This window comes from Orussus abietinus, unplaced genomic scaffold, assembly GCF_000612105.2.
Source record: "Orussus abietinus isolate OABI.00-Male unplaced genomic scaffold, Oabi_2.0 scaffold10, whole genome shotgun sequence".
Classification (NCBI taxonomy): domain Eukaryota; kingdom Metazoa; phylum Arthropoda; class Insecta; order Hymenoptera; family Orussidae; genus Orussus; species Orussus abietinus.
The window spans coordinates 959,368-984,777 of NW_019396009.1; the positions used below are offsets into that span (position 1 = coordinate 959,368).

Sequence of the window (25,410 nt, forward strand, 5' to 3'; positions counted from 1 at the left end):
GGCACCCTGATTATTGTCCAGATAGATCTATTTAGCTTGTAACCACTTCATTCATTAAATTTACGAATTATATAAATTAGGGTTTTGAAACCTAGATTTTGTACATTTTAATGCAAGTTTAGTTTGGAGATTATGCGAGACTAGGAACGCATTTTTGTCCCGCGTTCGTCAGTTCGACTCGTTTCGATCGGTAACCGAATACCGACAGGGTATGGCGTGACGTCACAACGCCGCAGCGCAAAGCCTGCCGGGAAGAGGAGCGGCCATCTTGGATAGCATGGCCCAGCTACAAAGTGCGTGATGACGAGAAAAACGAGTCTCTGTAGAAAAGACGGTGGTTCGGTGCATGGAACAATTTGAAATTTAGTGATCGTGTGTGGTGCTGCGTCTGCTCACAATGGAGGCCGTCAAAGCGTTTAACGCGGAGGTAATTACCACGCTATTGCTATTCTGGAGGTCACCCGTCTTCGGAGGCAACCCTCCCACTTTCCTCGTGCTTCCAAGGAAAACACTAATAATTATCGGTTTTCGAATGCCTTTACACGTTTCACGTTCTTTGATCAATGATTCTTTGGGACGGACGGATTGATTAACGAGAGCTGTATTTGTTTATATCTGGAAACCAATGATAATCGGTAACGAATCCCTCATCTATTCATACGCTTGGTACCTACTACTGACGCTTGGTTCGCTAACAAAATATGGCTAGTTTATTGCTCTAATTGTTGACTAGTCTGTGAAAGCATTACAGCAATGTGTAATGCTTTTAACGATAATCTCGAAGAATAGTTGATTTAATCGTAACGGTAGGAAAATTAATTATTATATGGACACTGCCTCGGATCGCTCGAACGTTGCCTACTAAATTTTATCAACTCATGTATTGGTTATTTGAATTTGATTTAAGACCCCTCTATAAGAAAAAGTGACTTGGAATATGTTTAGAGGTTTGTTGCAGTATCCGTGTGATTAAAATATCTGAATTAAAAGAAGGTATAAGAATTAATGGCATATGTTTTTCGTTTCACAGTTATCCGCTTTGTATGATGTAAAGCCTCCAATATCGAAGGCTAAGATGAATTCACTAACCCGAGGAGCTATTAAGGCAATAAAATTCTATAAACATGTTGTACAAAGTGTGGAGAAGTTCATACAAAAAGTAAGTCATTACTCTCGGACCGCTGTAGAGGAATAAAATCACATCGCATGAATAGAAAATGTAAATGTCTTACCGATTTATTTATTTTTTAGTGTAAGCCTGAATACAAAGTTCCTGGGCTGTATGTAATAGACTCTATTGTAAGGCAGTCTCGGCACCAATTTGGCATGGAGAAAGATGTATTTGCACCTAGGTTTGCAAAAAATATGCAAAACACATTCTTAAATTTATTGAAATGCCCACAAGAAGATAAAAGCAAAGTCATACGTGTACTAAACCTTTGGCAAAAAAATGCAGTATTTCCACCAGAAGTTATTCAACCACTTTTCGACTTAGCTGATCCAAATCACCCAATACATAAGGAACAGCCCATAAATAGCAATGGTAAGGGGAAATTTATATTTTTTATATTTTATAAAGTAATGTTTCATACTTTTTAGTTTATAGCCTAATTTTCCAAAACACATCACGCTTTAATACGCATTTTTCATATTAATTATAATTAGGTTCAGTGAATACATCCTCTGGTAATAATATAAGTAACATAAGTACAGTTTCAAAAACACCACCATCAGCGATAAAGAATACTCCAAAGGATCAGAAACTGTTTTCATCGTCAAAACCAATTGATCCAGCTTGGCTAGCCCAGACAAAATTAGAGACAGCTAATATGGTAATCATCTTAGAATATTGATTTATCATGCTTATTAAAAATAAATAATAAATTAATTTTTTAATCAGGGACAGTCTGGGACTAATCAAGTAGATGTTTCATTTCTGGATCAACTGCAACATTTGCAGCAACTGCTTTTAAAGAAGCAAGAAGCAAATGAATCTCAAGCTTCTGTAAAATTTGATAAAAAACTGTTGGACTTTGATTATGGAGAAGAAGAGGACGATGATCTTGGAGCGGGTAGTTCGCCTACAGCAGCGGCAGCAGCAGCAGCAGCAGCAAATGCTGCGCAGCACAGTGCAACCTCTACTAGTGGTAGTCTTGAAAGCCTAGGTCTTCTTCTTACCAATCCGGAGGTACGTTATCGAGCATTAGTTCTTATGCAAATTATTTTCTTCACACTAATTTATTTATAATGCATTAATTTATACAATTTGCACATTGATCCTTATAGGTTTTAAGGCAACTACAAACATTACAACAAACCATGCAAAGTGGGACAACGGTAACCCAACATGAGATGGAGGAGAAAATGCGCAAACTTCAACAAATGAAACAACAAGAAGAGGAGTTTGACAAACACCTGGCCCAAACTGTTCCTGTAAGATATTTTTTCTTTTCCCCTACTGTGATCCAACTGTTCTATTGTATGACTTTTATTAAATGAAACAATTTCTTTCAGAGTTTACCATTTGCCTCCGAATGTGACTTAAAACCATCCGATGTTTTGAAGTCATCTCAACAGGGCGTATACGGATCAAATGCTGCAGCCTTAATGCAGCAAGACATGAGTCAACCACCCCCTGGGTATCCGCCAGCAATGCCGTACGTCTCACAACCACCTCCCACCCTTAGGCCGATCAATCAATTAACTCATTCAAACCAGAAGAGTCCACTTGTCGATGAAAGGCAAGAATCTGAGGATTATCAAGGGTAATAATCCTTAAAGTAAATCTCTTTAATTAAATTATATTTATTAATAATTTTGAAATAGGTCCGGTGCAGTTAGACGTGATAGTAGCAGTGTTGAAATAGTCAATTGTGAAACTACCAGATCGCAAAGTAGATCACCGGATCGCTATCGACGTCACAGTCGATCCAGATCCCCTAGGCATAGGGAGAGGGATAGAGATCGGGACAGGGATAGGAAATCCCGATCGAGGAGTAGGTCCAGACGCAGAAGGTAAAAACACATATTTTACTTTCATTATTACATGGAAATTTAATGAAATTTAATAAATTATGGATTCTTTTTCATTAAATCTGTGGTAGATCACGCTCAAGGGACCGTGAGAGGAAACGCGATGACAGCCGGGAAAGATTGTCCGAGGAGGAGCGTGAGAAGCAAAGGGAACGTCGAAAACGTGGACTACCTCCGATAGTTAGAGATAAATTAAGTGGTATGTATAAATGTTCATGAGATTTTCATAAGTTAAAAACTCAAAATATTTATGATCAATGCGATTATATCCATTTTCTGATTATTTGATGTCCAAGAATATTAATATTTATCGTTACAGTATGTAGCACAACTCTTTGGGTAGGACACTTGTCAAAGCTAGTACACCAAGAGGAGTTATCGGATACGTTTGGGGAGTTTGGTGATATTGTCAGCATTGACTTAATTTCTCCAAGAGGATGTGCCTTTATCTGTATGAACAGAAGGCAAGATGCATTTCGAGCTCTTACAAAATTGAAGAATCATAAAATGCAGGGAAAAGCAATTACGGTAAATTAAAAATAATAAGTTTTGAATCATGTTACGTATTACTGCAATCAGGTGGAGCACTTTAATTTAATAATCATGTATAAAATCGTCGAAAGGTGGTAGAAGTTTCAGGGTGTTGGTTACGTGAGATATTTAATTCTGAAACTTACAGTTGGCTTGGGCGCCTGGAAAAGGTGTCAAAGGCAAGGAATGGAAGGACTACTGGGAAGTTGAATTGGGCGTCAGTTATATCCCATGGAGTAAATTGAACAACATATCGGATCACGAACTGGAATTGTTAGAGGAAGGAGGGATGATCGACGAAGATACTTTGCCCCCCAGATTGAAAGGTTTTTATTTTTTGTAGGGCTTATTGCAGTTACAGTAGCATGCAAGTTTAATCTGGATACAGGAAGCGTTAATACAGTCGTGTATCTTGAACCAACTTGCTATAGCAACATTTGAGCATTTGAGCCAGTTATTAAAATGTATTCTTTTAATTGGTCAAGCATGCTCAAAACAAACCGAAAAAGTTACTTCCACTGGTAACGTTTCAAAACACGAAACTGATTAAATTACGTCAATATCGTCATTGAATCAAACGTTTGTCATATCGTGGCAAGCCAGTAAAAAATGATACACTGTTTTAAGCAACGTGATCGGCAGCTATACTTGGCTCTCTCGGTGCTCGAACGTGCACTTTTTGTTGATGGAAAATTACGGCAATCGCATGCAGACGGTTTGCAGCAATATCAACTGCAGCATCCTTTATCTTCATCAGGTGCTCCAATCCCGACTCTGACCGATGGCGTGGTTAATCTCATGCAAGGATCGAATAACTTACAACATCAACCTCAGCCGCATCAACAGCAGCAACATTCGCAACAACTCATCGATACGAGCCAACCACCACCGATAAGGCCGCCTACGTCTGCGGCATTATTACCACCTCCTAATGCGCAGCTTCAAATGATGCCGCCTGGGTTCACGATGCCAGGTGTACCTCGTAAGTTATATCAAACATTTGTTCGATCGTTGTTCATGGATCCTATTTCCGCCTGGTACGTAGCCCTAACCAGATAACATTAATTAATTTCCAAGTAATAATTCCGCTTATGCCGGGTAATTCAAAGCGAGACCGAGGGAAGGAGAATCAAAGGGAATACTGATTTTTAATCTCACTTTTTTCATAAGAGTTCAGGAAAAGAAAGTAAGTCGCTTATTGTGCCTTCTCGATAGCAACCGAATTAACTGCAACAGGTATGCTCGGACCTATGGGGCTACCGATGCCGCATAGTCTAATGCCGAACGTTCCCATCGGTGTTCCACCGCCAAACATGCAAAGTCTTCTCGGACCGGGTATGATGCAGCCAATGTTAACACCCTCGGTCAATTCCCCATTCGGCGCTGGCGTTGGAGTTGGTCTATTGACTCAAATACCGCTACCAGCTCCAGCTGCACCCTCCGATAAACCCAATGCCACTGGTGAGTTCTCAAAGTAGTTGACTCCCTTTTTTTTTCCAAAGAGCTAACGAAAAGGTAGCTTGATATAATCCATCATGATGTCGCACAATTTAGGGATGCCGCACAACGTTCCGCCGATGGGCGTGCCCCCGCCGACCACGGAGACGAACTTGGCCAACTTGCCGATGTTGAGGCAGCCCTTCGGCGTGGGCCCGCCGCCGCCGATGCAAATGCAAATGTCCCAGCATCACTCCGACGATATGGACGTGGAGATGGAGGACGCGATGCCGCAGAACGTGAGCACGGCACCGAAGGACAAGCCTAACCTGAGCGACCAGCTCCTGGCAGCGATGGGCAAGGGCGCCATCGACAGGGCGGAGAACGAGCCGTCCAGCCGGGAGCTAAGGGAGCGGGACCGCGACCGAGATAACCGGGATCGGAGAGATCGGCTGGACCGCGAGAGGGGCGACCGCGGAGACATCCTGGATTCGAGGAACGAGCGTGGCCGGGACCGAGGTCGAGGTCGAGACCGAGGCCGAGATCGACGGCGAGACGGCAGGGACAGAGAACGCGATCGGGACGATCGGCGGGATCGCGACCGGGAAGGTACCCGCGACAGCGCCGTGCGTCACCAGGAAGGTCTGGGTCTGGCGAACCCAAGTGCCCTGCCCGAGGCCGAGGGGACTCCGAAGAAGGAGGGCAAATTAAGTCTGGCGGACCGGTTGAGGCAACTCGCCGATGGTACTCTGCCGATCGACGACAGGAGCGTCCGCGGCAGCGAAAGAAGCGATCGCGGCAGCGAGCGGACCGAGAGGAGTTTCGAGGAAGCCGGTCCTCCCGTGCGCAGACCTAACGATGGACCTCCACCGCTGATGGACCTGCCCAAGTTCCCCGGGGTCCCGCCCGATAGGCCAGATTTTGGACCCCGGGGCCCGGAATTTAGGGGCGCTCTTCAGGACCATCGGGAGTTCCCGCCAAGAGGAGGACCCGGGGAGAGGGAAAGGTCAGGCTTCGGACCCAGAGGGGCCCTTGGCCCGCCGAGAGGACCTCCAATCGCCGAGTTCCCGGATCACCGGATGCATGCTGGCCGGTTTCCGGAAGATTTCGAAGGCAGAGGGCCCGCTGGGCCTCGACCCGAGGGCTTTGACCATAGATTGGGCCCTTCGAGGGAGGAATTCGAGAGGGCGGAAGGCAGGGGTAGACACCCAGTGGAAGACTTCGACCGGGAGAGATTCGACTTCGACATGAGGGCTCGCGAGGGATTCGAACCGAGGATGCAGGATGGATTCGACCCGCGAGGACATCCTGGGGCGGATCACGAACCGAGGAGAAGGGACTTCTTCGGGGGACCCATGGAACCTGGATTCGGGCCCCCCATGATGGATCCAAGGGGACCGAGGGGACCGATGGGACCCGAAGGATTCGGACCGAGGGGGCCTGGAATGGGACCGCGAGGCCACGGTATGGATTGTATTTATCCGCTTCTTAAATCCGTGTTGCATTCGATACCACTTACAATTTAATACATGTTTCAGGAGTAGAACTCGTAAACATGGTAATTGACCAATGGCCGATTTGTTTAGTGTCGTTAATTCCAAAAGATTTTTTTCAGCGCGAGCGTTACGGTGCTTCCTCAGGTTTCAATGTGTGGGTGTGCTTTCAGGTCCCATGTTCCATCCTCGAGGAATGGGTCCTCGGGGCATGCGACCCGGCAGGAGGCCCTTCGGGCCCCGAGGCCCGCTGCCGTTCCACGCCAGAGAAGGAGAGCCCGGCTTCCGCCCTCCGTTCGACGAAACGCGGGGACCACCAGGACCCCCGGGGCCTCACATGAGGCCACCGTTCGGACCCGTTGGGGGCCCGCCGCTGATGGGACCGGACGGTCCCTGGAGGAACCAAGAAAACGGTCCGCCGCAGGAGGAAGAGTCCTGGGACCCCGTGGACGAGGCCGACCCCGTCGTACAGCAGGACGACCAGAATCAGAACCATGTGTTCGAGGAGTCGAACGAAAACCGGGAGAGTGTCCAACAGACCTCGGATCCGAAGAGCAGCGTGGCGGACCGAGAGAGTCGCAACCGCAACCGGAAGTCTCGGTGGGGCAACGCGAGTCCACCGCCAATGGATCAGGCCGAGGAGTCTGTGGTTGCCTCGGGATCGGAGGACAACCCGAAGGATCCGATGGATCTCGGTGATGCCAGCAACTCGAACAACCACGGAGCCGAGGAGAATCCGCGGAACTTCGAGGAGGGCTCGAACGAGGCCGGGACGGGTCGTTTCGATGGCGCGGAACCACCCAGCAACGAGGATTTCCTGCAAGAGGCGCCATCTCGGCAGATGGACGAGATTCGACCTGGGCATTTGGACCGCGAGGAGCACGAGGCCCGCGGCTCCGAGGCCCTCGACGGGGACGGCGGAGGATTCTATGAGCCCGAGGAGCACCGTCCCTACGTAGAGAAGGCCGAGGTGGAGGATCGATTCGATGAAACGGGACAGGCCGGATACAGTGAGCCCGGGGCGGGCGTTACGGTCGAGCCAGCCGTAGAGGCCAGGGTCGAAGAGACCCAGCTCAGCGGCGAATGCCCTAGCGAGCCGCCCGCGGTGGAACAGTGAGACCAGCCACCGCTGCGAGGTCTGGGAATGCGCTCGGCTAACTCGGCAGTGACCAAAGTAGATCGCCCCGAGAGGGGATCATGTAAATTACGGTCCCGACGTTGCAACGCGTACGATGACGTTTGCGTGTACATAGAGATCCGGCGTGACCAATCGGAACGCGAAGTCGGTCCGAACTCGGACTCGGAGTGTTGGACTCGGGGAGTGGTGGAGGTGCCGCGAGTCCTTTTCCGGCGGAGAGTCCCGTCGAGCGTTCTCGTTCTTCTTCGGTCGTAGGTCCCTTCCGACTTCGTAGCTATCCGTTCGCCTCGCGAGGGTTCCCTCTCTCGAAAACAGAGCCCGCTGCACAAGCATCGCTGTGATAGTGAACACAGGACCTAGGCTCGCTCGCGAGCCAGGACCGGATCGCTCCGTTCTCGTTCTTACAGGTGACTCGGACTCCGAGTCGTTTTGGCGTTGGCCTCGAAGGGGCAAGCCTCTCGAGTCTTCGTAGAATCGACGGTCTCTCTCTCTTTCGCTAGAAAAGATGGAAGGGGGATAAGACGAGACGCGTCTCTTCTAGCTTTATCAAAGGACGGAGGTCGCGGAGAGTTGGTTTGCAATCAAACGCGCCCAGGTACTCTACGGCGACGGTATCGTACCTGGCCCCGGTCCTTACGGTTATTAATTTATTAAATTGTACATACTTTTATATTTTTCCTAGCCGATGACGATGCGAGAATGCTACCCATTGTGCAGAATCGTTGCCCGATAACCCTGAGGATGGAAATAAATATTTTCTATACACACGTTGTCTTTGGAGAAAGGTCGGGCGGAGGATGTCACATTTCAGCTTTGTGGGAGCGCTGATCCGCGCACGTATACAGGGTGTTTCGTCCAGCCCGGCCTCCTCGAGTATTTCCGTTATCGTTGACGATACCGCGAACGCTCGAGAAACCGATCGAATCCGTCGTTCGAACGAGTGCACGATTCCGCAGAAGTAATAGAAGGAAGGGAAACGCGGTCTCGCCGTGGTCAATTTTTCAGCCAGCCCCGGTCGTAATTCAGATCGCTAAGTAACGAACCGGGTTCCGTCGTCGCTGGACAGGGTCTCGTTTTAATCCCATGATAGAAGCGAAGGTTCGGACGTTCCTCCGTATCGTGAATCGTAACGGATATATCTCGGGGCGAAAAGATCTGCGGAAACGCCCTGTATCTGGCTCGTTTAGTGAGTCGAGCTCCCGCGAGATGGGGCGCCGGTGGCGCGGCGATCTCCCGCGGCATCTAACGAATCGTCATTTTTCGAATCCATACGAATCAGGTTGTATACACCGTAAGGTGGGTGTACCCTCCAGCTCGGCCGGCGACCACCTCTCGGACGGTGGGCGATAGTTAAGTCTTGGATCGAAAGAGAGGGCGAGGTGGATTGCATCCGGGGCATCTCGGTTCCTGTGTTCACGCACGCACGTTGACGCGCGGCGCAGCGATGGAGGACTCGCGCTTGCGCTCAAACTGAGTGACAAGTGCAAGGTACTGTCTCACAATGTTCACATTACCATTAACCCGGTTAGCGGAAGGAAACGAGAGACGTAGATTCCGAGACGCCGAGGCAGAAAGAGAGAGGAAACGAAGGATTGAGGATGGCCTAATGGACCGAACGAGGGTCGGACGAACCTACACGGAGATTCGGAAGGAATTCGGCCCCGATCGTCGCCTGGCCCGCACCACTCCGAAACGAGCGAGCTCTTCGGCGATAGCCCCGAGAAGAAGTTATACATATAATGTCCGTACCACGTGCAACGTAACGGCGATCGGCCGCCAATTGTAAACCCGAACTCTCGGATTTTCACCCCGACCGAGCGCCGGGTAGAGACTCTTCCCCTGCGGATCTTCCGGATCCTCTGCGTGATCCGCGAGGTCCTTGACGTCCATTGAAACGTCTCAGGGCCAGGGGGACTTGCGTTAAGTGCCGCGAGGACTTTGGAGTACCGAGCCTATTTTCGGGAGGAAAAAAAAGATATGTCAATTCCTTTGACATTTTTTTCCCGTAACCCCGAACGGTATTTTACGCCTTTTCGCTCGCAGGGGACGGAATTACTTTCCGACTCGATGGGAGGAATAAAAAATTCCGGGGATGGTTCCTCGCTCTGTGCTCCAAGGACCGACTCTCCTTGCTACGTCCAAGGATTTCCCGGTGACGTTAGATCGGATTCGAGTCTTCGGAGAGGGTGGAGGACGGTGCACTGGGTGGCTCTTTGCCGGCCTCGGAGACTCGGCTGTCGCTTTTTTGTACCCCCCACGAGTTGTATACTTATGTTGCTCATCCGAGAAATGAGCTCGGGCGACGTTCGCATTACCCCATTTTTCAGTATTATCGAGAAAAGACACCCTCGCGGCGTTGCGTCTCCACCTTGGGAGCAAGTAACGGACTCGAACGATAAGTTCTAGGGCGATCAAACACCGGTTTACCACGAGTACCGAGCGCACTTGATTTCAACCCGGCGCGAGCATTACCGCACGAAACTGCGAATTTGCGAATTTGCGAATTTCTCGGGGCAACCCCTCGAAACTTGGAAACCCCTCTCGCAGTTCTCGAAGAAGCTCCCTGGCTCGTTTCGTCTCAAGTCGTCCAAAGAAAGCAAACGACCATGTAATCAAACTCCGAATCGCGATACCTGCACGCTGTAAACGATTCCCTATGTACATGCCCTGCCATCGTATAGCTTTGCAAAGGTCTTACAATTAACTGTCCCAATTGTGGCGTATACGGAGGAGTACTGTACGGTAACGCGATATAATAATCGCAGGCGTGCGAACGAAATTTTTGGCAGCCTGGTTAATTCCTCAAGTATTTACGGTTTCTCTGGTGGACATTGTACATGTGTATAAGTGCATATTAGGCGTATCAGGGTGTGTTAACGAGGACTTGCGAGGGCAGCAAGGAGTGGTGCGAGGCACTGCTTTCCACGCATTGAACTCTCGTGCTTTCGGGCATTATGTCTCTTTAACTAGTTCGTTGGTCCGTCGTACTTCCTCGTTTGATTCTTACTTATGGGTGGCTCCCTTTAAATGGTATCTACGTAACAGTGCATGACTAATTGTCCGTTAAAACGGCTCAAAAAACTCGTACCCCCTTGGTACAAGAGTACAAGACGATCGATGCGACGATCAATGTGAACACGGGGGCCACGAGAAAGGTCCTGATACCCATGAAATTCCCAACTTTTTAAAAATTCCTTTATAGATATTTTTAAAATTTCTTATAACAAATTTCATGAGAGGACCTTCCTTGTGGCCTCCGTGTTCATGTTGTAATGTTTGATAGGATTCGGTGCACCCAGTTTGGAGGAAAACTTTCACGAACGACCGATCTCTCTCGGATGCGACTTTCGCATCCCCTTAAACAGGAGAGCGGGAAAAAGATGTGTCGGTGGAACGCAGGCGTTGCGTTTGTTTCTGTATCTCTCTTTTCTTTTTTTTTCCCTTTTAGCGAGAGTAGAATCGTTTCGCGGTAAACGGTCCCGAGGGAGTGGCGAGTAGGTTTATAATGAAGGTAATCGTTGCTCGATTTTTCGGTAGGTTTCCCTATGAATGTTCCCTTTAGTTCTTACGCGGCTCGCTCGAGGGACGTACTCTTATCGCGTGTTCGATAGTTCATCGTTCATCGAGGAGCGCTCCTATCGGGGCGTGTTTATAAATTNTATATTCGAGAGCGCGATGCCTTTGGTCATGGATGTCCGGATCTCGTCGAAGTGGGACCCGGGACGATCGAGTTTTGTAGAGAGAGACTAGAGATAGGAGTATTGCCACATTAAAATCATGAGTTAACGTTATTTTACTATACGAGTAGCCTGTTAGGACCATCCGTGGCCGTACACGCCACTCTTGTACTCCCAATTATTATATGGCATATGATATTATTCATGAACGCAACATGTAACCTTCGTAATTGTAAGAATAAAGACAAAGTACGAACGATCACTTAGACCGAGGTTTGGCATCGCTCTCTGCCCGACGTAGGCGCTGAGCTTGTTACGGAATCGATACCACCGGGTATATAGATACAAAGTGAACTTGCGTCGGCAAGAAAAGAAAAAGTAACCGTGGCCAGATCTCGTCACGTAGCGAGGATCTCACCGGATCCTATGATCCTGTAATCCTATTTTCCTGTCCCGTCAGAGCCCGTCGGTTATAAGGCGTCGAACCTCCTTTTCATTTTTCACGCTTTGCAATATTGTTACAAGTGTATTCCGGGTTTCCGGGCGCGTGGACGTATTCGGTTATTTCTAACGATGGTGGGGAAATTCGGCTAAGCCTTTTCATGGATCTCGCAAAGCCTCTGGGAATTTATTCGTCCGAGCCGATGTCCAGAAATGGTCCTTCCGGTTCCGCGGAAGAAGGATGGTCTGTACGCGTTACGTAGACGCGGAAGCGAGGTCCCTGCGTGATGTCTACGGCCTTTTTAAAAAGCACGTTAATTCCTATATCATTCGGCGAAGGGAGAGGGAGAGAGAGACTAAAACGAGGTCGATGTTTCAGAGTACAAGATACTGCAGAAAATAGGCGAGGGCTCCTTTTCCGAGGTGTTGAAATGTCAGAATCGAGAAAGCGGCGTCCTGTACGCGGCAAAGCGACTGAAAAGGACTTATCAAAAGTGAGTAGCAAAGGAGGTGAGGGCAATTATCTCAAATTCTCGAGGCTTACCCCCAACAAACCCGTGTGCAGTGTGAACGAAATCTCGGAGAGCCCGGAAGTGATCGCCATGAGGAAAATCACTCGCCACCCGAATATCTTGTACATGATCGAGACGCACTAGTAAGTTTCTCGGGTAGAAATTCTGAATTTATCGCCACGTATATAGAGGCCGACGTTAAGGATATAAAACCACGAGATTTACATAGAAAGTCTTTACTAGCGATCCGCTGTCGGGCAAGGTAACGCTAATTTTCGAATTAATGGATATGAGCCTCTATGACTTGATGAAGGCAAGGAAAGGGTATTTATTCCTGTCAAATGATTAGTGTCAATTTCTCGGGAGATATTTACTGACTGATTGTAATCCACGGTAGGAGGACGCTGAAAGAGCACACGGTTAAAGTCTACCTGTACCAGTTGCTCAAGGGTTTGGAGCACTTGCACAACCATGGGATATTCCATCGGGACGTTAAGCCGGAGAATATACTATTGAGGGTGGAGTATTCGGTCGAATGCGACGAGCGAAATCGTAAATCTCGATATCGACGAAAATGTTAATATCTTTTCAGGGAGACGTCGTTAAGCTGGCGGATCTCGGCTCGATACGAGGGATTTACAGCAGACCGCCGTACACCGAGTACATCTCGACGAGGTGGTACCGATCGCCGGAATGTCTTTTAACAACTGGCTTTTACGGCCCGAAAATGGATGTCTGGGCTGCCGGTTGCGTTTTTTATGAATTACTAACGTCAGTCGCCTTTCCAAGCCGATCGATCGATTTCTTATCGCGCTTAATTTTCGGTAACTCGTCATGTGTACAGGTTTTATGGTGTATCAAGTGGTTCCCCTTTATTTTACAGCTTGAAACCTCTCTTCCCGGGAACTAACGAAGTGGACCAGATCACGAAAATTCACACCATCCTGGGAACCCCGCATGCCAGATTGGTCGCCAAATTTCGCAGGCAGTAAGTCCCATTGGATCGTATTATATTTCCGACGAAGGAGAAAAATCTTAAGGTGAACGAAACTGCACTAACTGATGTATATATTTATCATTTCTATTTAATTTTGTCGCGACAAGGAGCAAGTCTAGGAACTGCGAGTACTTTTTCCCTACGAGAGGAGGTTCCGGAGTGGATAATTTGCTCCCCCAGGTCACGGACGCTGGTAAAGACATTTTAAAGCTCATGTTAATATACGACCCTGAAAACAGGAGCAACGTGAAGAGAATTTTGGAGCATCGTTATTTCAACGATCTCAGGTACGCGTGGCCGTGATCTCTCTCTCCGAAGTTTATACATTACGACGGTACAATTATTTTACGCGATATCGCGGAAGTTCACGGTAAAAAGGTCGGATAAGAAAGGTAACGTTTCTACTTAGAGAAAACGAATCTCCAAGATCGTCCAACACCGTGATGGTAACGAGCTCTATTCATGATCCTTATCAATGGCGCAATCCTGTTCTCTTGAGTTACATGACATCGGAACGTCGCCGCAAACTTAAAGTAATACTTATTCGAGTAATTTATCCCTCCCGATGGTTATCGGTTATTTTATCCCCAGGTCTCTAGCCATCGCCAGACGAAACTTGAAAGAGGAGATTCGTCAAAAATCCGAAGGATCGCTATAATCGGTCCTAATACAAAATCAACTGCATTCGATAAATGTAGCTCCACTGAAATGACCAAGTCCGATACGAATGGTAATGCGATAATTATCGAGGATAAAAGACAAACAGACGCGACGAATTTATTTCCGAGGAAAGGGTTTAATGTATTACAACATGTCGGCTCGAAGGTGAGGTATGACTTGTGTTCAATGAGATGATTTCAAACGAGGCATATTAACCCTGACAGAATATTAATAGGATAGCACGTCGGAGAAGGCTGACGCATCTCGTTCCAGACTGCCGGACATTAAATTCAACAGGACGATTATTCCAAAGAAAAGTGGTATCACTGTTCAGGAGTCAAAGAGTGTTCCAGTGAAGGGAATTTCGAAATCTTTACCGAATCAATATGCTCTCAACGGAGCTATCAGTTACAATAAGATATGCAACGAGGAGATAGTCTGTGAACGCAAGCTTCGAAATCAGGATAATTGTCACGGCAGGTACGACTTGATTTTATCATTCCAAAGATATGGAAATATAAATAGAAGTAAGTTAACAAAATTATCGACTTGAGATACATTTTTAGAAATAATGCGGTTTTATTATTATTCAGATTTTTGCCAGATATAGTGTTGGGCTCGTCTGAACAAAACTGTCGACGATTCGCCCTGGCCTCGATTGGTACTTTCTCAAATGAGAGTTTCAACGAAAAGTCCTTTGCACGGGTCAGTCAACGTAATTATACAAAGCTGGCAACTATATCGGAACTGCCGACTCCCGTGCTCGTAAATACTTCGTGTGTAAAATCACCCGTAGCCATGAGTCCTGCCAAGAAGATCCCTAAACATGATTCAGTAATCGGTAACGTAACAGTACCGAAAAAATTAAAGTCGAACCCACGGAAAGTGCACGACAGACGAACTCGTCAAGAGATGTCCTGACCAAAGTATAGTTAGACACGTAAAGGGTATACCGATATTTTTAGGACGAAATTGCGATACGTTATACACGTTGATTAACGCCTTGGCGTTGATTTCACCTGATAACAAACTCCGTATATTTTAAATCTACCGAAGCGATATCAGAGAATTTTTGCAAGTGAAGATGTTCAAATAACGAGGTGCTTTTTGCGCAAGTAGTTTACAACAGAAAAGAACAGGAAAGATTTCAGTGAAACTCCTGTTTTAAATAGAGACGGGGGACTAATTTCGTGGATTACTTTTTCGAATTTCCGAATATATGCCATATTTTTTAAAGTTTCAGTGCTTACATAGCTGACCTTTCTTAAGTAAAGATAACCGAATCTGCGACCGCAATTTCTTGTTAAATATCCATGTAATTTATTGTTCTTTTTTTTAGTAACATTTTTTTACGTCTCGAACTATCGGTATAATTTCAATGGTCACTTAATAAATACAGAAATACGGGAAAAAAGGGCACATCGTGCGATACGGAATTAACTATATATACAAGTTTTAAGTTTTTTTCACTATATTTAAAGGAAAGTAATAATACAGTAAATACGACATCCTTCACTGAATTCGTACCTACGAAACAATGCTTGCTACGTACACTAAAAAATAGGATATTCAAACGACTAACGATAAAATCTTTTTTCTCCCATATTACCTGGAAAATTACATACGCGATTTCTGAAATTCGTACCACAGAAGCAAAATGAATCGTTAAAACAACGAATGATGGACGTAACAAAAACAGTCCTCATCCTCGACTTCGAATGTGTCGAATATTGCATTGAGTCCGTTAAAACATTGTATTTCGTAAAAAAAAAAATCGAGCCGTGTATTATGTATAATTGACGATATACCTTAAATCACGAAGTGGTATAAAGATTTCTTTATCAAATTCATTGAAAATGAACTTGAAAGCAGTAGTTAGATGCTACTAGACTCTGTTACTGTAGTCGTTTCAGACCCATAATTGCTTGCATTTTATCCTTTCAACAGGACGTTTGTATAAAACTAAAAGAAGTATGTTAGCAAGTAAAGTATGAAACTTAAATAGCGCCGACATTAAGGAGCGCCTCTCTTTGTCCCTCGGCGGGACAAAACGTATGAAAATAATTTCTCGTTAGAATGAAGTAATTTCACAATGTCATTGTGATCATCATTCCCTCATAGCACGTTCACTCATTATGAACCTGAGGAACAATGGGGCAGACCTCGCGATCTAAATCCCTCACTGATATCATATTTTTGTAAATAATATAATGTATCATTACCATGACTTCAGTCCAGAGTGTTGTTCCTTCTGTTGAGGATAACTTTCAAACATCCTGGATTGGCATCCATAAAACTGGAATAGAAATCGAAGTGCTCGTCACTTTCTCAATCTATTATCATTTGTAGGTGAATTTTTTTCTAAGATATAATTTTTTTTTTTTCAGTCGGTTAAAATAGTGACTTGAAAATTAACGTAAATGATTTACCGAATTTTTCTTGCAGCAAGGCGCTTGGAGACAGCCGGCTTAATCCTGCTTACGCCGTTATTGCTTCGAGCACCTCGGCCAGTTACAATGTATAAATCTATCGATCTTTTATTGCTTTTACTAAGTATTTCCACGTGATTATCGAGAAACTGATCCAGGGCCTCTAAGGCTTCAGGAACGAACAAGTAATGCAAATCCAGAGTGTTTGCCTCGTTTGAACTGAATCCTTGAGCGGCCAAGAAAGCAGCGGCTGCAGTAGCATTCGCCGTCTCTATATTCTTAGTATGCAGTTTTGCCTAAAAGAAAATATAGACAGACTTTAATAGAGGAAATATGTCATAGACTTACTAAGTCATTACCATTTCGGAATAATACGCCGCAACGTTAGGGTTTCCCTTTCGGTAGGCCTGTGTGGCTTTATTCAAGTTCTCATTGCGCAATGACAGTTGTCTCAGTACTTCCTGTCTTGCGAGATACGCCTTCTGCAAGGATGATTTATATGCCAACCTGTCAGATTTATTATTCGAATAATTTAAATCCGGATTAACGACGATTATGGGAGTCACCGTTGACGTGGCAGTCTGGAAAAGAATATTTCAAATGTATGTTATTACTGGTCAAAAAGATATTTCAAAGTCATTTAAGAAACAGTTGAGTTATTTTTAACACACGCTTTGGTTTGTAGGTGTACTGGTGTTCTGCTTGACTTCGTCCATCAAGTTCATTTGCTTTTTTAAAGCATCTGCATTACTGAATGATTTTCCTGTGCTGATTTCCAGGATTTCCACGGTTTCCTTGAAATTTCCATCATGAGCAGCTAATATTTCGTTCAGCGTGTTCGGATTATATTCAGAGAACATTTCGTGCAACATCTTTCGAGTCAGTCGCGATGCCATGTCGTTGGGGGTTTCTCTCTTCACTTGTTCTTTCTAAAAATAAATTTAGCTTTTAATCGATATTATGTCGCGAAAGGTTACTTAATTACATTCAATATATTTACCAGATCATTATTGTAAATTGCGAGGGCCATTTCCATATCCATCACTTCGTCCAACTTAGGAACTACTACCTCAGGGAGAGCACTGGCTTCTTCTTGTTCAAGGGATTTAGCATACTCAGCATCTAAAATGAATTAAGAACACATTCAGCAAATTACAGATACACTTATGGAAGCGTTTCAGTTACTTTTATACTAAGGAATACCTAGACGTTAAAAAAATAAGTGGGTATAATGTGATACATTATTAGAAATATTTATTATTAGTACCTTTGGCGATCATTAGGTCGATCTGTTCTTGCTGAGCGGTCAGTTGTTGTTGGATACTCTCTATCCAGAGTGCATACAATTCCTGGGCTACGGACTTCCTCAATCGGATAACAGGCAGTAACCCATCGGGGAACTGAAATTCGGGATTTCCGAACTCAGTCTCCAGGATTTTTACACAATTTTGCCCTAAATTGAGCTCGATTGTATCCTCGGTATCAATTTCACAGTCCACCTCGTTGTCCACGTCCTGCTTAGCGAGAAAGCCCTCGGTAAGAGGCTCGTCTACGAGTTCCACACCGTCGTAGAACGGCTCGTAGGGATAACCATCTTCCTGGAAATTGGCAGTGAATTCTTGAGAATAGGTCTCATCCTCTAAGTTTGACGAAGCGAATTCTATAACTTCTTTGTCGGCGACCTGTCGCTCTATCTCTTCGGCAGAGATGTCGGTCTCTCTGTTTTTCCATCGTTTAACTCTCAATATGTGTGGATGATAGCTAGTCTCTTTGATTCTAAGTTTTTCCTCGATTTCCTTCTTCAGTTCCAGCTCGGTCTCCGATATCTTTTTCCTGTCTTTCTTCTTTCTCGACCCCGAACTCGGCACGTGTCCAGGTGACGGATTGTCGTTTATACTCTGCGAAGAGGCCGAAGAACTTTTATTCGTCGTCGAAACAGTGTCCTCTTCTGTGGGGACTTTCTCAGGTTTCAACTTTAAATACTCTATCTCTGCAGCATCGGGGACACCTTCCAGTAGAACATCCACCGCCCAATTAAAATCTGAACCGCACCACGTCTTGTAAATTTCTTCTAAATACTCTTTCGGAACATGTGGGAACATTTCCATTAACTCTTGAGTACACTTTTCAACTTCACTATCACTACCGGTAGCTGAGGACTCCTCGATATTCAGGATGTCCACTTCGCTGGCCATTGAGCTTTTGTCGAGCATAAACTTTAATGGCAATTTTTCGGTCCTTACAAGTACTGATTTTTCATTGATGCTTCTGTTGAAGGTATCCATTACCTTGTAGCTAGACTCCGTTGTACCACCAACGAAGAGCACGTTAAAATCATAGTAACAAGTGTTCGTGGAAGACTCCGATGTTATTATCTTCTTATCTTCTAAGACGTTATTTGTTGATAACAGTTTAGGTACATCTCCAGCAGGGAAAGGCGCTTCTTTCCACGTAATTTCATGTATGTTGTCGATAAATTCGGGCTTTTTAGAGTAACCGGAGGCAGTGGAGCCTTCTTCGTCACAGAAGTGCAACGGATCGAATGGATTATTTTTCTCTTCGGTCAATTTGCGAGCTTCCGTTGGAGAAATTACTCTGGCATCAACGTCATCGATTGACGTCGTCGTTTCAATAACATCGAGTGCCTGATCTTTCAACTCATCAAAGAGCATCATTTCTTGAGCCGGAATATCCTTCAAGACAAAAGTAAAGTCATCTTCTTTAAGAGGTTCGGTTAGCTCATCATTGTCCTCAGTGGTTTCGGTTAGTCGATCTGTGGGTTCAATTGACAGAATTCCTTCAGGAGTTTTATTTAATAAATCATTATTTTCTAGCGTCGAATCAATGGTTAACGCGCTATTTTCTGTGGCGGCGGGTTCTTTGACAGGAGCACAGTTTTGAGAATTTTCATCGATTACAATTTCACTCGATTCAACTTCTTTCTCTGCACTTGAGCACTGAGCTTCTGCTTCTTCCTCCTCGTCTTGTGATTTCGATTTAATTAAATCTGTAAAAAAAACGAACTTCATTAAAAGGTCCCCAAGACATAAATTTGTATTTGTTCTTACCTTTTTCAATATTGTCATTTCCATGAGTTATCAGCAATGTATCCTCCAAGTGATCAATTTCTCCAAAGCTAGTCTGTAATATTTCTTGTTCAACCTCAATTGGACTATCTTCTGAATTTTGCTTCAATGATAGATTATCGTTTTCATTTATTTCATTGATGGGAAATTTTTGCACAGAATCATCTTCAAATTCCCAGAATTGATCTTCCGAAGTAGAGCTGGATATCAAGGAACGAGTGTCTAATTTTACCTTGTCCTCTTCATCGCTAATGATATCGATAGCAAGAAATGTATCAAATGTATCTACGATGTCAGTTTTATCTCCTTTTTCATTCCTTGTTTCTAAGCCTACAGATAAACACAATGTATTTTTTTCTTCTGGGATATTGCTGTTATTTTTTGCATTAGTTTCTATTTTTGTGACGCTCATTTTTCTTTCAGAACCAATAGCTCCTAAGTTCTGGGGTAAAATGCTTGAATAATCTTCACAATCTTGATCTACTGTCAAATTCAATGATAAACACGATTTGTTCTTTTCACCGTCATATGTTTCTATGGTGGTAATGCTACTTTTTCTTTCACAGCCGATAGCTCCTAAGTTGTGGTGCAAGGTACTTGAATGATTTTCAGACCCGCAATTTGCTTCGACACCCAATGATAAAACTACTTCGTTGTCATCATTTTTATTCAATATAGAATTTATTTTTGATACACTCATATTATCTTCCTCATTGGTATCTTCATTGTCGATGTCAGTATTTTTTAAAAAATCATCCAGGACCAATTTTTGCAACACGTCCAAATTATTAAAATCTGTAGAATCGGAAGGTCTACCATTTTCAGTAATTTCAATTGACTGGCTGCCCTTAGAAATTTCACTCAACAGATCACCTTCTTCCTCGAAACCAAATACTGATGCAGTACTTTCTGTCACATTTAATTGTGTGATAGGAGCACAATTTTCGGAAACTGTTTCGAGTGCATTTTCACTTACTTTAACTTCATCGATTGAACTCGAGAAAGCTGATTCCGTTTCTTTTTTCTCAAGTTGCAACATTGTCGAAAGTGAATTTGCAGAAGGATCAATTTCGTTAAAACACTTTGCAGGTATTAGCTGACATGTACTTGCCATTTCTTCATTGACGTCGTTGTCTGTCAGATTTTCAAGTAATGCATGATCAATTTCTTCGGGATTGTGCCTTAGAATTTTATGTGCAGATCTACTTGAACTATCTACTAAATCTTGCTTTGTTAAAAGATTGTCTTCTTCTTTTAATTCACTAAAATGGCACTTTTGCAAAGGATTAATCTCAATTTCCCAGACTCGTGCTTCCAGATTGGGGCTTGATATCCCTTTGTTAAAAACCTTATCTTTTTCTTCATTAATAATACCAACAGCAAAAACACTGTCATGTATCTCCAAGTTTGCGCTACTATTGTGGTCGTCTTCATTTGTTGGTTTGCAAATCAATGACGAAGATAATATTCCTTCCTCATCTGTAACAGTGCCACTATTTTGGGTGTTATTTTCTCCAGAGACGCCACCGTTTCTTTCAGAAACAATAGTTTCCAAGTTTTGATGGGAAGCACTCGAACGACTTTTCCAAATTTGATTCACTGTCGAATCTGACAAACATAATTTACTCTCATCGGTATGATTCAACTTTGGTTTCACTTCTGAAATTCTTACGTTATCAACCTTAGCGGTAGATTCTCTTTCAAAGATATTTCTAACAAAATCATCTTTTAGTGAATCCTGAAATAAGCTCTTAATTTCCATAGAATTGGAAGTCTCATTGAATTTAGAATTTTGGGATTCACTAGGTAGAGAGAGAGAAGTTTCAAGCCACTTTGCATTGTCAAAAAAGTTATACACAGGTGACTCTTTTAACTCTTTATCGATTTCGGGGCTTGGCGTGTTACCGGATACTTCTGTAGTTTGTGTACCGTCGATAAATTTACGTCTTCGATTACGTTTGGTCTTCGTTTTATCATTCTCTGAGATAACGGTCTGCTGCTGATTACTTAAAGGAGGGATCAATCTGGGTTGCGGCGGTATGCACGAGAGGGAATATTGCAAGGAAAATAATTGCAATAATTTCGTACCATCTATATTCCTTTCGTACCTCTCTTGCATTTGTTTGATCTTAGACTTCGGTACACAGTGAAAATTTTTCTTCGCTAATTCGTTTAGATTCTGGGACCATGGAGTATTCGGTTCAAGGACCTCCACGATGTATCCATATTTAACAGCCATTTCTGCATAAGGATGCATCTCCCAAGATTGAGTGTTAGTGTTGTCGACTATCACTGGGCTTCTTCCTTTTTTCATGGCATTGCGTACCTTATTTTGATTATTAATATGTGCTTCATGAAGTCTCAGAGAATCATAACAATACTCTCCGTTACGCGTAATGAAGTAATCATCGGAACTAAATATATATAGTGCAGGATCATCGGCAATGGTAGAGCTCACTATATTATTTGCAAGATATGACTTGCCGCTTCCTGGCAGGCCTCTCAGCAAAATTAGAATTTTATATCCCTGTCGAATGTTAGTTTCAATTCTGTTGATGGTGAGGTCGTATGCATTCTTTTGTGGGGTCTTAGGGGGTAAACGTGGATATACAGGACGTACCTTTGGGGACTGACATTTGGCAGGATATCGAGTGACAGAAGCAAACGATTGACAGGGTGGAGCGATTGACATAGATGGAATTATTGGTGGTGGAAGAATATTGTAATCCGAGGGTTTCTCTTCGATGACTACATCGGCATCGTCATCCGAACTATTCTCCAGGCCATGAATTCGATACTGTACCTTTAAACCACATAACGACTCGGTCTCAGACTTGTGTATAGTCGTGCTACTGTCAAATATAGCGAGCTGTTGGGAGTTGATAATGTCTGTAGATGGTTTTGGCAAATCTTGAGTTCGATTTCTTTGTTCCACGTCAAATACATTGTACAGTTGGGAATCGTTCCGATTCTTCAATTTTCTCTGATATGGTAATGGTATCGGTATCGGTTGTACATGCCCATTGCCTTCAGCATTTTGAATTCCCTTATCCATGCTTTTATTGTTCCTTTGTTTTACAGGAAGATTCTTAGGAACTATCCCTTTTCTATAAAGTTTATTTTGTATGCGGTCTGTGCTAGGATAAAATGGAGATACTTCGGGATTGTAATTTTGTTTTGGTGTGTTTCTGTGAACATTTGGCTTATTCAAAATGGTATTTTGCTGTCTACCATCTTGCAACACAGTTTCTTGTAAATTATTACACGTGGGAGGTAATTGAGGCGACTTTGACCAGCTCTGTTTGAATTGCTGCAACTTGCTGGGTGTGACTTTATTATTCACTGTACAATTGAATCTCGTCATATTTTCATAGTTCGTTTCGAGTCTTTTTTGAGACAAATCATTCTTCAGTTGCTCAAATTTTCGAAATTCCTCTTGTTGCCTGTACACTTCATTGTCGTTCATATTAAACAATGTAAAATCCTCATTCAGATTAGATAGATCCCACTTTGTTCGATTCGCATCTCGGATATTTACAGTTGATTCATCTAATTGATTTCTTATACGATGCGAGAGCGTTGTATTTGGTTTGTTAAAATTCTTATTGCTATTGGGTCCCGAGGTTTCTACTTTCGCAGACAAAGCTATCAAAGTATCGATCGACGATTGCACTAGAATGAAATTTTAATGAGAAAACATTAATTAATTTTATACAAAAAAGGAATCTTATTCCATACGATAATAAATTACATAATACATAAATAATAAAGTTGGAAGGATGTATAATTTGAAATTGTTTCTAAATTATTGGACTCTTACACTTCCAGTTACACTTTCGTACAACTGACAAAATAACATCATTCTCTAACGTGGAGCCAAACATTTCAGTGACATCATTAAGAATTGATTGTTGATGTTCCTTTAAATTTTTTTTTACTCCAGTGGGTTTTTTGGGAAGTGTCCACTGTTGGTTCGATGCCATGACAAATGTAAATTTTACTTTGCATTGACGCTGATAGTTTTATAATCCTGAAAACATCAGTTGTAACAATCACGTTTGAACTTAGCTTCAATTACATTTTATTTTACATTCTCATTTGTATATTCAACAATTTTTTTAACTGTCAAGTGACAGCATCGATTAAACTCGGAGTAGTTCAATTATACTATATCGACAATAAGTAATAAAAATGGTTAAGTTCCTTAATATTTGTACACTGTCAGTGTTATAATTTCAGTACGTGCACGTCACAATGTCAAATGCGAAATTTAGACATGAAAGCACAAGATACCAAATCATTTACATGGCTTTAACTGCTGTAATATCGGACAATTATAAAAACAATTTTAAAAATTAATCCGAAGCACAAAAATAAACAGGCCTTCCGTGGCTAAATGAATACGTACTCGTTATAAACTCAGTTCTATCATCATAAGAAATTGCTACTGGTGCAGTAGTATAATGAAGTAATAAATTACTTACTGCAAGAAACACTCAGCTGGTCGCAGGTTTCTTATTTAAGATAGCCCACATGTAAACAAAAACTATTCCCGATACATGGCAAATGCGTACCAAATACGAAAATCGTGAAACTGGAAAACAGTTTACAATTCCGAGGGATAAACGCAGATAAACGAAACTCTGCTAAACATAGAGCAATTATCGATAAAGACTATCAACTGCTAAATGCAACCGGTAACTAAGAAGTCAGAAAAGTTTCAGAACGTGAAATGCTTCGGATGGAGAAAATGAAATTGGGGTAAGTCTGAGATAAATAGTTCTCAGTATCTCCGTTAGATGGCAGTCCGTCCGCGGTAGCGCCGCCATTTTTCCGTCGAGAAGTTCGATTGGTAGTTACGAACACTTGTCCAATCGTTGATCAGTCATAAGCCAGAACGCATCGGTAAACCCGCCATTGTATGTTTATCCACCAGAACTCATTTATTCGACAATTTACGCCGCATGCCTCACAGGGATTTAAAGTTTCTTTAGCGCGCGAGAAATTCTTTTCCCGTATTTAGGTTTAAAAAATAATTAAAGTCCCGTGTGTTCTGTTTGTCCACACACCACTTGTATAAGTTTCCGAAAGAATCGTTAGCGGATTAAGCCCTACTACTTGGCTATCGAAATAATAATTGAAACGCCCAAATTGTTGCCGGCAATAATTGGCTGCCGGTAAACCAGACATCGATAAATCAGTACCGGCGTCCCGGTACTCCGTGACGTGGCAAAATCGTATTGATGCCAACTCGTGCACGGTGCGATAACATTTTTTTACCCCCGCCCACATATACAATCCGATAATACCTCGTTTTCAGTCAACAAAGTACAGCTATAACAAAGATATTCAATAATTATCGGGATTAATTTCCAGCTAATAAAGTTGGATCCATAACCCTAGGTGTTGCATATCGAGTGAAAAAATTGCAAAATTTTTTTGTCCTATGATAGAGCGTCCTGGCTAATCGTCGTCGGGCAAGAAGACCCAAGCGATATCAACCCGGTTGACTCTCTCTGGATTTAAAATCGTGAAAAGCTCTCAGAAAAAAAAAGACACTCCATCCAGCAGTCGCGGTCACGCGGTGAAGAGGCGTCCAAAGTCTCTTCGTCCCCAAACCGTCCCCCTGGTTCTCAAGCTTAACCCAATAACCTAATAAACACGCGTGTTATATTTCGCGTGCCGGCACCGATGCTTCGACGCGATCCGTCCCTTGCAAAATAAGCAAAACGTTTGGACATCTTGCACGAGTGGCTATGCCAGAGACCCGACGTAGCCTCGCGAGCGAACCCATTCTTCGGAATAGGTCGATGAGAAGAAACGCAAAGTGCCCGGCATCCAACCTACCCCGTTAAAAATAACTTCCGTTCCATTTGTAGCCGATTATTGAATGTAACATTAACCGAACTACGACGCGTAATTTATCGTCCCGCCTTTAGGGGTCTTTCCCCGTTACCTCGGTTTCCCCTCGGTCAC

At 43.7% G+C, this 25,410-nt stretch overlaps 3 protein-coding genes across 5 annotated transcripts; 2 read left to right on the plus strand and 1 right to left on the minus strand.

Moving 5' to 3' along the window:
* Positions 1-273: 273 nt before the first annotated feature.
* LOC105699817 (splicing factor, arginine/serine-rich 15) lies at positions 274-11,264 on the plus strand. Of its 3 annotated transcripts, none has more exons than XM_012425152.1 (15): positions 274-427; positions 1,031-1,159; positions 1,252-1,543; positions 1,666-1,832; positions 1,901-2,188; positions 2,287-2,433; positions 2,515-2,765; positions 2,827-3,015; positions 3,105-3,232; positions 3,353-3,561; positions 3,713-3,890; positions 4,322-4,546; positions 4,780-5,025; positions 5,119-6,465; positions 6,668-11,264. In XM_012425152.1, the coding sequence occupies exons 1-15, from the start codon at positions 398-400 to the stop codon at positions 7,609-7,611; spliced, it is 4,770 nt and encodes a 1,589-aa protein (XP_012280575.1). In that variant the 5' UTR covers positions 274-397; the 3' UTR covers positions 7,612-11,264. The 3 variants fall into 3 exon arrangements, with proteins under 3 accessions (XP_012280575.1, XP_012280576.1, XP_012280577.1); XM_012425153.1 differs by having other exon boundaries at positions 4,801-5,025; XM_012425154.1 differs by having other exon boundaries at positions 2,515-2,741.
* Positions 11,265-11,963: 699 nt separating this feature from the next.
* LOC105699665 (MAPK/MAK/MRK overlapping kinase) lies at positions 11,964-13,562 on the plus strand. Its single transcript, XM_023434384.1, has 8 exons — positions 11,964-11,994; positions 12,130-12,244; positions 12,316-12,405; positions 12,506-12,586; positions 12,660-12,780; positions 12,855-13,033; positions 13,146-13,250; positions 13,367-13,562. The coding sequence occupies exons 1-8, from the start codon at positions 11,964-11,966 to the stop codon at positions 13,560-13,562; spliced, it is 918 nt and encodes a 305-aa protein (XP_023290152.1).
* A 1,810-nt stretch (positions 13,563-15,372) lies between these two features.
* On the minus strand, positions 15,373-24,086 carry LOC105699863. Its single transcript, XM_012425246.2, has 9 exons — positions 23,919-24,086; positions 23,255-23,464; positions 19,417-23,106; positions 17,616-19,355; positions 17,349-17,470; positions 17,020-17,277; positions 16,708-16,929; positions 16,349-16,644; positions 15,373-16,215 (listed from the first exon to the last, which is right to left on the minus strand). Exons 2-9 carry the CDS (start codon positions 23,415-23,417, stop codon positions 16,149-16,151), a joined length of 6,558 nt encoding a protein of 2,185 aa, XP_012280669.1. The 5' UTR covers positions 23,418-23,464; positions 23,919-24,086; the 3' UTR covers positions 15,373-16,148.
* Between the last annotated feature and the right edge of the window lie 1,324 nt (positions 24,087-25,410).